Source organism: Populus nigra, chromosome 7 (genome assembly GCF_951802175.1).
Source record: "Populus nigra chromosome 7, ddPopNigr1.1, whole genome shotgun sequence".
Taxonomy (NCBI): domain Eukaryota; kingdom Viridiplantae; phylum Streptophyta; class Magnoliopsida; order Malpighiales; family Salicaceae; genus Populus; species Populus nigra.
This window is the reverse complement of record NC_084858.1, coordinates 17,212,403-17,224,288: the sequence shown is the minus strand read 5'-3', so window position 1 is coordinate 17,224,288 and position 11,886 is coordinate 17,212,403. Positions and strand designations below refer to the sequence as shown.

The 11,886-nt window shown below is 30.1% G+C and overlaps 1 protein-coding gene across 3 annotated transcripts; it reads right to left on the bottom strand.

Moving 5' to 3' along the window:
• Nucleotides 1–4,879: 4,879 nt before the first annotated feature.
• Nucleotides 4,880–7,260, bottom strand: LOC133700001 (F-box protein At5g46170-like). Of its 3 annotated transcripts, none has more exons than XR_009843349.1 (3): nucleotides 5,805–7,260; nucleotides 5,508–5,677; nucleotides 4,880–5,289 (listed from the first exon to the last, which is right to left on the bottom strand). XR_009843349.1 is itself a non-coding variant. In XM_062123552.1 (2 exons), exon 1 carries the CDS (start codon nucleotides 7,033–7,035, stop codon nucleotides 5,824–5,826), a length of 1,212 nt encoding a protein of 403 aa, XP_061979536.1. In that variant the 5' UTR covers nucleotides 7,036–7,260; the 3' UTR covers nucleotides 4,880–5,289; nucleotides 5,805–5,823. The 3 variants fall into 3 exon arrangements, 1 of the variants encoding a protein (XP_061979536.1); XR_009843350.1 differs by having other exon boundaries at nucleotides 5,508–5,578; XM_062123552.1 differs by lacking the exon at nucleotides 5,508–5,677.
• Between the last annotated feature and the right edge of the window lie 4,626 nt (nucleotides 7,261–11,886).

Here is an 11,886-nt window from a genome sequence, read left to right as displayed (position 1 = left end):
AAGGAAATTAAGTGGTGTCCGTTGTCAAACTTGCATACATGGTGGATAGGCGGTGCTGCAATTGTTATATATTATATATATTAAAAAAAAAAAAACCTAAGAGGAAGGAGTATTGTATTGTGAATCAAGATTCCTCGTAATGTGGATTGCTGTATTATAATAATGTTTTTGTTCTACACAGTACAAGTCAAGGAAGTGTAAATTGAGAGGCAAAATAGTGTTTTTAGGGGTTCATTTAGCATTATGAAATTAACCGGGGTTAAATTGATCTTTTTACTTATTTTAGAATGGTAAAAAAGACTTAAAAAATTAGTCTGATATCCGAGGGTTTCTTGGTCTTTTTACTTTTTTAAAACAGTTAAATAACTAAATTACCCTAAAAAAACAAAAACAAAAAACACTAAACTTATTGTCATGAGATTTTTCATCTTTTTATTTTGTTTTTTGTTTTTTTTTTATTTTCCACGTTGATTTAGAGATGATTTGGTAATTTAATAAATAGAAATATTATTAAAACAAGTGGCTAATGTGTTCGTGTGGGTTGTACTTGTGGGCTTCGGGTAGCCCATGTGACGTCATCCAATGGCCAAATGTTGGATTCTAGGGCGACGTTGGAATCTCCTCGACATCTTTTACACGCCTAGACAACGTGTGTGGTCAACGGACCTTTGGTTTGATATTTGTGATATTTTCTCTTTTTTTTCTTTTTTTTTTCTCTCTTCAATTTCCATGTCAAACCTTCTAATTTTTTAAAATAGCTCTTTAATGTTTTTTCCTTCAAATTTGTTTTATGTTCCTTTGATTACTACTTATTTTATTTGAAATAATTTATAAAATTAGAATTATATTTCAATTTCACTCCTCCTTTAATTTTTTTCATCTATCATATTTGATTCTTATTCTTTTGATTGCCATATTTTTTTTTCATTTTCTTGATTTACTTTATTTTGTAATTTCATCCCTTATTCTTTTATTTCATTTATTATTTATATCAGATTCAGTTCTTATTCTTTTAATTGCTATATTTTTTATATCATTTTCTTGATTTATTTTATTTTTCAATTCCATCCCTCATTGTTTTATTTCATTTAACTTTTATACTAGATTTATTCCTTGTTCATTTGATTGCTATTTGTTTTGTTTTTAATTTTGGATGGTTGGCAATTTTACTTCGTGTTTTTTTTTTGTTTGCTTTTTATAGGGTAATTTGATCTCATGATCCAAGTCACAGGTTTTAAAGATTAACCTAGTTGACTTAGGTGTTTTTAATTTTTTTTTTAATTTTATCATTCATTATTATATTATTGGGCATTTAGCTTTGTGACTTTTCTTATTTTTTTTTTATTGAGTTATTCTGATCTCATATCTTGAGTCGTGAGTTAATCCAGTGAACCAAGGTTGACTCAGTTTTTTTCCAATATTTTTTTATTGTTTTTTACAATTTAGTCATTCATTATTTTGTTTGCTTGAGAGTTGACTTCTATTTTTTTGTTTAATTTTTTTTGTACGAGGTTATTCCACCTTCACAAGCAGGCCGCAAGTTTGGTATGTTGACTAGAGTCAAGTTTTTTTAATCTCTTTTTAATTTTTTTTAAATTTTTTCTTCAACGTTTAATTTGCTAATAATTAAACTTTGAATTTTTTTTTCTTAATGAGACTATCCCGTTCTTATTTAATTTTTACTTTATTATTAAATAAGATCAATCTTTTTATAATATTGATAAATGTTCATTTCTTTTATTAGTCATTGCCATTTTTTTGTTTTTTTATTGTCCCTAGACTTTTTTATATATATAATCATATTATTAAATTAATCAAGCTTATTAAACCTATTAGAATCAATGATTTGAGACCTAGATTCTTCTTACTCTTTTAGAAATATTATCATTGCCTAAGAGTTTCTTTTCTTTTTTTTCTATGATAGAAAAAAATTTTCTTTTTTTTTATGATAAAAAAAAGCGACCCAACTTGTAGCATAGCGTAATCCACCTATCTAATATATAACTAAAAGAGCAGGGTATTTCAATGTAGCCCAACTTACTATAACTCTCCTCGTAATTTTATCATGGTTTGCCCTGTTCATTTTGAACTGTACAGCTTCTTTTTTTTTTCATTTCGGTCATCAAGCTATTAATCTTTGCAATTTCAGTTACAATACCAAGTTTTTTTTTCCATTTCATTCTGTTTATATTTGCTAGCATATGCTAAGTCTTGAGTGATTTTCAAGATGAATTGGATTCTAATTTTATGAAATTAGAATTTAATTGTGATTAAAAATATACATTAAAAAAACGAGTATTATATTTGATGAAGAACAAAAAAAAACCCCATTTAGATTTTGGTGTGCAAAACTTCAAATCAACCTCTAAAATTTCAACTTTTCTATCATTTAGTCGTTCAATTCATGTTTTGATACCAAACTTTATTTTCATCATGCTTCGATCCTTGTGTATTGAAAGAGGAGAGAACATGTCGATATAAAATTTTAAAGAGAGAAAATGCTTGTCATCTTGAAATAAGTTTAATGAAAGTGGTGTTTTTCTATAACTATACTGGAGAAAATTGATCAAGATTTGTTAATTTTTAAAATTCTTTTAATTTTTTTGAAGTGGTTAAGGGTGTTTTAGGTTTGGAAATGAGTTTATTGATATTTTTATATGATTTTTAAGGTGTTTTCAAACTAAAATGAGTTGAAAATTAGTTAGTTCAAAAACTTAAAACACAATTTCAGCGATCAAAAAACAATCAAGCAAGCTACAGGTCCCCTGCTTTACATTATAAATGACTCGTCACTCGATTATATATATATATATATATATATATATATATATATATATATAGTGTAAATGATGTGTCATTTGTTATTAAAAAATGAAAAAATTAATTAGCTAGACATGCCTAAACTTTTGAATGATATGTTAGGCACTTGGGCCTAATATCTCTCTTTTTATATTAAATTGTTTTTATTTAAATATTGATTAATACCCTCTTTTTTATGTTTAAAACTATTTGGTTTAATTTTGTAAAAAAAAATTCATCGATCTCTGTGATTTTCTAGTTTCATAATGCTTTAAAGAGACTAGTATAATATATTTCTAATTTTTTCTCTTATATTTTATATAAATTAGATGTATTTGTAAAGCGTATTTATAAAAACAAAAATAATTTATTCTTAACAGATAATTAGCTTCAATGAAAAAATAAATAAAATACTAAAAAATAACTAATAATTAGCCAAAAATAGATCCAAAGTTTACAAGTCCACCAATTTAAAATTCTAAAAATAAAAACATAATTCAAATAAGTTCAAGTAATTCAGGGTATTTTTAGAAAAATACAAATGTTTTACATGTATATATTGCGAGTTAGGTTTGGATCAAATTTTAAATCGGGATTGACAATGTGCATATTTTTTTCAACGAGTAAGATAATTATCTAAAAACACATGTATTCATTCATGTAAATATCCACAGATTGAGATTAAAATGAGGCAGCTTTTTTTTTTCCCACTTTAGCAACATCGACAAATGCACAGGAAGAACAGAAAAGCCCTAAATTGTTTCTTTCTGATGGCGTCGGGCTTGTTCAAACACTATATTATGGAGCCACTTGGCTACGAGATCTGGATTTTGTATCATGCCAAGGAAAACTAGCCAGAAAATCATGAGCAAACAAGGCCTTCCATCCATGTAATAACCTATACGTAACATGTTTTATTTTAATCTCCAAGTTTCCCTGGTCGTTGCTCCCAACTCTTCCCGTCTATCCATCCACAAACAGCAACAAAATCCTCATCTACCAGGTCCATATTTTCATTAGAAAGTCAACTGTCGGTTCCATATGATTCTAAGGAAAACAGATTCTAGGCATGAAGACCACCACATGACTAGACATGGCGAGAGACAGAACAGCCGACTTGAAAGTTGAAACATACCATGCTGATGCTGAAGCAAGGCTTCCTCTTTTAGGCAAACAGACTGTCTCACTCACGCATTTAACCTTAACCCAAAAGCAACCTTAACCATTTAATTATGATGCCCCACTGCATTAAGGCAGAATTAGCCCCAATGGGATTTTTAGAGACAACCTAGGTGATTTCAGGCATGTGCTTGCAAGACACAAAAAATCAAATGCGATTTAGTTGTGCGTAAAAGAACAAAACCCACAACAGATACATCACACTCTTTGTTTAGAACCCAAATAACAATATTGCAAGCACCGTCATGAATCCATACAATCCAAATAATTTGCCCGATCGAGCTTCACAAAAGCTAGCTACAGGAAGCATTTTACACCGAAGACCTGCTCTTCGTTCATTTTGTATATAAAAATCCATCTCTGCACAGTTTTAACAAAACAGATTTTTTAAAAAACCACAACGAAAAGTAATCAAAAACTACCACAATGACAAACACATTACTTGTAATACATCCAAGGGTTATCATAGTACTTGTGATGGAAGCCGCTACACGGATTGCATGCCATAAGTTCAAGTCATTTTACAAGCAAAACAACCACATAAACGCAACCATTTACTCGGCATGCATCCATACAAGCCAAAGAATTTGCTTGATCGAGCTTCACAAAAGCAACGATCAATGAACAAAGAATTAAAGAAAAACAACCACCAAAGCTAGCTAAATGGAGCATTTTACACCATCATTGCCTAAACTGACAGGACACACTATATCCCAACTTCACTACCCTTCTCTAGCAATCATCACCACTTAAGTCTTGCAATACATCCAAGGTTTATCATAGTACTCGCAATGGTGGAAGCTCGATGGATTACTACACAGGTGCATGCCATAAGTTCAAGTTATTTACAAGCAAAACAACTAAATAAACGCTAACATTTACTCGGCTGCAAAAGAGAACATTTTAAGGTTAACCCAAAGCACATTGCTTAATGTATGAAAAAAGTGTAGCATAAACGCAGCATATTCATACCTACAATATTCACATACATAGATTCTAAATTAAAGTAAATCACTACAAACTCAAAGCACTTGCTACATTCATCTAGTTGCATGTGTGAACCTTACAAGCATATGCCTGAAATTAAAACAAGCAGCAGATGCATTTTAGCTGTCAGTTCATGCACAAAAGGTTAAAAAGACTGCAGGGCATCATCAACGGAGGATGGGATCCCGGTGGTGGTCCAAAGAAAGATTCAGCTTCATGAGACACTGCATCTGGCTATGGCCAAAGCATAAAGCAAAATTGTTTTCTGATTCTTCACTCGAAATATCATTTACATCCCCTTTCCCTTAAACCATTGCGCCTCCCCTGAAAGGGCATTAAAAATTGTTTAGACCAAAAGTCATAAAGTATTTTGCTAATTTCTGGAGTAAATTCTGAATAATAAATGACAAAATACACATGCAGGATCAGTTTATAAGCAGCTGTGGAAAGTGAAAAACATCCTGGTGAAAAGTAAAGACGTGTGTGTGCATTATGATGCGCAAGCTTTCACTAGACAAGCAATGAGAATCCTAACACGGCACCTTAATTTAATGGTCACAGTAGTGACAGGCTAGATCACTGACTTGCATTGAAAAACAAATCTCCCACTTTCCTACAAGAGGGCAACCGGCATGCATCACAAAGATGAGAGAAGAAGGCACGCACATGGTCATGGCTAAGAAATTATGTATGCAACTAAGATAACATTAATCTGCACCACAATAAGCAAATGCTTGTGAAAAATAAAAACTATCTGAGTTGTGGAACTAGGCATTAAAATAAATACACGGAAACTAATACAGCAGTGACAATGAATACGCAGGGATGCAAATATTCACCTCAGGCCCATTATTCTAATCAGAATGAGTTCATCTCCAAGCAGTAAGTCCTTCTCTTCACCAGCATCTTAGCTGCTGTACCATAAGGCTCCTCAAACGTGGTAGAGACCCAGGAGACATCAGACACATCCTTCTTAGTAGCAGCCTGTTCACTAGGCCTAATAGCAACCAATGTTGCACCTTTCAACACAACCCCATCAGGCAATTCCAAGTGAGGAGCATACCAAAGGCGCATATTAAGTGCAGGCACAAGAGTCCTCTTGGATGCAGAAGATGCCGATAACGGCTTGACCCTCAACTCTTCCAATTGCTCCCTATTCATACACAAAACTCCCTGCCCATCAGCATCAGCCAAGACCAAACTATCAAGAGTCTTATGCTCAGCAATAATTGGTTGAAGCAAATAATGCCTGGCAGATGCAGCAATTAAAGAGCTAATAGTCCACACAACTCTCAACTTCAATCCCCCATTGGTGTAAAATGACTCCGGTATGCTTTCATTATCATCATCATCGGCAACAGCAGCAGCAGCAGCAGCAGCATTTTCTTGTTGCGTAGCAGAAGAAATCTTATTATTGGTAATGACAGAAGCAGCACCAAGAATAACACAATTATCAAGGGTAGATCCGAAATCAGCCCTCCATTTTAAAAGAACCCCATCATCAATTCCCAATTCCCCACTGGGTAACTCGATTCTTAGAACGCGAATCTCATTAAAATTCTTAAGAACCTGAGTTGGAGAATGATGGGTGACACCAGCTTGATCCAGCTCCATATCATCATCGGTGGCGACAGAAAGGGAAGGCCCATTTCCATTTCGCGAATTGACCTTGGGTCCAAACATCTGACTCAGAGCTTGGAAGGGTTTGGAAATGCCACCGAAGACTAAACGAAAGATGGAGGAGAAGCCAGAAGAAGAAGAAGAAGAAGAAGAGTGTGACTTGATGGAGGAGGAAGAAGAGGAGGTGTCGTCATCGGAGATGACACAGTCTACACGGACAACAACGTTGTCGACCTGAGGGACGAGAGAGTGGAAGCGGCGAGAAACAACACAGCAACGACCAAGAGCTTTGACATCGCCGATTTTGTTGAAAACGAATAGCAGAAGAGAGTCAGGAAGGCGGTCGAAATGGTCGATTTTTGAAGAAGAACAAAAACAACTAGTAGTTGCTTCTGCTTCTGCTTCTGGGTGAATTTTGGAGGTCGGCGGATCTGCTCGAAGAGAGCTCATTTCTCTTTCTGATCCGAGGAAGAAAGAGAAAAGTTTTCCAAATTTCTATAGATAGAGATTAGATCTATCTAACAACAAGATGAAGAAAATAAAAGCATGGATTTAATTATGAAGAGATGAACGATAACAGGTACACCAACAACCAAAAATAATGCAATATAGGGAGGAGATAGATCCACGGTTTTGTCTTTAGAAAGAAAAGGGGAGCGAGAGAGAGAGAGAGAGAGAGAGCAGCGCAAATATATATATATATATATATATATATATATATATATATATATATATATATATAAACTAGCAAGTGGAATAAAAAAAGAAAGAGGCACTTATTATTTCATTTCTCAATTACTCCACATTTAATAATAATAACGAGATTGGTGTTTCGCATCTGCAGGTTATATTAAATTTTTTTCAACTCAGATAAAAATATTGCGAAGATGGTTTAGTTTTTTTTTTTTTTAAATTCAATAAATAAATTAAATCTTAATTAATTTGATAATATATTAAAAATAAATTAGGTAACAACAATAATTAAATTAAATAAAAATATTGTTTCAGTTAAAACTAGGTTAACATATAAAACTCGTGAGCTAACACAAAAATTATGATAAAAGATCTAAGCCAACTTGATCCAATTTTTTAAAAGATTAATAAAAATCCGATCAATAAAATATTAAAAGATGAAATCATAAAAAAAATTAATTAAAAAAATTAAAAACAAAATAAATAATAATTATAAGAATAAAGATTAAATTTAATATAAAATTAAATGAACAAAAAATATTGGGAGATAAAATTAAAAATATAATTTAATTAAGAGAATAATTTTTAAAAATAAAAATAAAAAGAATGAGAATCAAATATGAAAGGTGAAAAAACTAAAGAATGATTAAATTGAAAGAAAATTACAATTTTATGAATAATTTAAAATAAAATAAATAATTAAAAAAAAAACCAAATCTATAAAAGGATGCTTTGAAAATGTGCAAAAGGGGAACCGAGAAGAAGAGAGGAAACAAAGAAGGAAATAAAAGGCTAGGTGTAAAACCCGACATATTTTTGCCATACGCGCCACCTAGAAATAGAGGCAATGCTGCTAGGACTAAAACGTCATCGTTCAAGCTAAAGTTTGGTCATTGTAAAAAGTTGTATATAGCATTCGCAGAGCGTGGAAGAACCCACATGCATGTAAATCAATGGCGGTGTGCCTTTCTGAACTAAATAAATGGATAATTTGAAGTTTTTTTTTTTTTTAATGATGGATATTCACCAATACAATAAACCAATTTCTGTTCTCCCTAACATATGCATTTTAGGTGTATGATCATCATTCAATCATGATGATCAAACATATATATATTATTAGTAATTAACAAGTTCATGAATATCCAGTAGCATAGATTTCTTCAAAGAACAAAAAACCACACAATTGATAGGCTTGGAAGACAACCTGTGTGCTTACTCGTTTTCATTCTAGGATGATTATAATAGATTATTAATTAACATAAACTAAAATATGGAAGGAAAGTGTTAACTTTCCTTGTAAAATACTTTTCTTACAAAATACTATACATTGATATAATATTTTTTTCATTGGTTTTTCTTTTTCTTCTTTTTTTTGAACATATGATTTTTATTTTTTTTTCTATTTTTTGTTATGATTTTTTTCAAATACTTTTTTGTCAATTTTTTTTCTTTTTATTTTATCTTTTTGTAAGGTTGGCGTGATTTGCGGGTTTGTCAAGGTAACTTAGGTTGCCCCCAATTTATGGGTTTAATGAGGTTTTTTTTTTAATTGAACTTGTTTTTTTATAGTATATTTTTTCTCATATAGTTAAATAACTAGTTTTAGAGAAAAATTATTTTATTAAATTTTATAAAGTAACAAATATTAAAGGATGTGGGGAAACCACTGTTCACCCCACCTATTGCATTGTGGATTACAATAGTAATCCATAATGTTTTGTTTTGTTTTTTTTTAATTTTTATTATGATTTTTTTTAAATATGTTTTTTTTTCGATTTTATTTTTTAAAATTGAGATTGTTGACAATTTAGCTTCGTAATTTATTTTCTTTTATTTTGCCTTTATATAAGGTTAGCATAATTTACAGGTTTGCCAAGGTAACCCAGATTGTTTTGGTTTACAAGTTTGGTGGGTTGTCTTTTTTTTTTAATTGAATTTAACTTTTTTTATAATATATTTTTTCTCATATAGTTAAAAAAATAGTTATAGAGAAAAATCATGTTATTAAATTTTATATAGTAACAAAAATTAAAGGGTGTTAGAAAATTATTGTTCACCCATATATATTGCACTGTGAATGACAATAGTAATCCACAATATTTTGCTTTTTTTCTTTTCTTTTTGTTATGATTTTTTTAAAATTTATTTTTTATCAATTTCATCTTTTAATATTAGGATGATTGAGAATTTGACTTCATCATTTGTTTCTTTTTATTTTACCTTTCTATAAGTTTAACATGATTTAAATTTACGGGTTTGCCAAGATAACCCGAGTTACCCTTGTTTACGAGTTTGATGAGGTTTTTTTTAAAAAAATTGAACTTGACTTTTTTATCATTTATTTTTTTCATATAGTTAAAAAAATAGTTTCAGAAAAAAGTATGTTATTACTTGATTCACGGATCTGACAATTTTAACTTTTTTTTTAATTAGTTTTTTTTATTTCATCCTTAGATACTGGGTTAATTGAGAATTTAGTTTCATAATTGGTTTCGTTTCGTTTCGCCTTTTATGAAGTTATTGCGCTCTAAAAAAAACATCTCGGTATAAGATTGGTATTTGATTTCGTAATCGTCAATGTTTGTTATCATATAGTTAAATAAAAAATAGTTCAAAAAAAAAATTATAATCCTAATGGAGTCAATAATTCAGTTTACAAGTTTGACGTATTAGTCTGGCTTATCCAATTCACAAGTTTAACGAGTTTACCTACCAATAAGATATGTTTTTTTTGTCTTTTAATTTTTTTTTAATTTATTCTTTTATAATTTTATCCTTCAATATTAGATTGGTAGGAAAATAGATTGCATTATGGATTTTTATTTGTTGGGATAATTGTGTCAAATAAGTGTCTATTTTTATGTTGGTGCTTAATTTTGTGAGTATCTATAAACTCAATAGAGTCCATAACTCAGGTCGCGGGGGGCGCAGTCGATCCAATCCTTTATTTTCTTAATAGTTTTTTACAAAATTATCACTTTGAAGTTTTTTAAAAAGTTAAGTTGTGTTTTTATCGATTATTAAGGTTGTATTTGAACCGATGAAATCGATTGATTTAAATCGAGTGAGCTCCCACATGGTTTAATTAAAAACTTAAGTTGGGTAAAGAGCTGAGTCGGAAGGTTTCAAAATTAACCTATTTAATCAGATTTAATGACACAGTTAAAAAATTCTCCATACTCTTATTATTTTTTTATATTTAAAAAATTAATCCGACTCGTAATGGACCGGGTGCCAATATACTATTATAACTATTTGGAAATCACCATTCCTCAATCCTCCACCAAGTAACAAAGTATAACTTTGTATTGGTAAACATATACAATGAGTGCTTTTGCCACATTTGAATCCTCAAGGGGCCCAATTTTGCATTGCACCTAATGCAAAAGAATAAATCATGGAAGAAGGAAATTGAAGAAAAAGCTGGAGTAAGGAACAATATATATATATGACTGGAAGAATTGGTCTCATGTAACATCCATTCGAGGCATTGAATTAAATGTTTTCTATCACTTTTTTAAATGAATTAGACAACGTAATAAGTTCGAAATTACTCTTTTTAAAAAAAATAAAAAAATGTAGATCAATTATTTTCTTAAGCAAATAAGAAATTATACTTAAACTTGTGGGGCTTAATTAATGTTCATAAACATTTTAGAAATGATAAATACCTTTCATTGGGAAAAACAAAACACCATGTTTATAACTAAATGAGTTCATTTTGGATCTTTATTTTGTATATATTCGTGGTTCAAGAATTCTATTCATGTGTTCATGTATGCTGAACAAATTCTTATTTAATTTTCCAAAACCAAAAGGCACAATGCATAAGAAAATTTGGCCTGCCTCTAAGTTGTTATAAAATATGTTCGTTCATGAAAAAAGAAATACATTAAACCCCAAATAAGTTGTTTAAAAGTTTTATTTATAAAAAGATTAAATTTGAATTTTTTTTGTTTAAAATTAATTTTTATATGTTTTCAAATCGTTTTGATGTGCTGATATTAAAAATAATTTTTTAAAAATAAAAAAAATATTATTTTGATATATTTCCAAGTAAAAAACATTTTAAATCGTGATCACTGTCACATTTCCAAACATTCCTTAAAAATACATGGATATGATGATCTATCCATCACCATGTCATAAGATGTTTGTTAACATAATTATCACAATATATCACCTTATATATGTTAATTAAAAAAAATAATAAAAAAAGAATTTATAAGTTCTTAATCAATACTATAACATTGTAAACTCATCATCACATTGTTCTTCCTTGAGATATGGCACTTCATTCACTCATGTGATTTTTTCAACTTTCTAATTAATCTCAGAAGGAAATCTTCTAATTCCTCGAAATAGAGGGGGTTAATTCTCAATCACTTAATTGTGGTTTACTTTTTTGGAGAAAAATAAAATGGCATTAAATCTTGACCATCAACTTATCTTTCAAGGTAAATTTCTATATTAGTTGTTGAATATTTTGGATTAATTGACTTTTAAGGCTAATCATAGTGAATAAGATTGATTAAGATAAAGAGTGCTAGACATGATAAGCAATAACTTGAGATTTTGATTTGATGTTGGTGGGGTACGACTGCT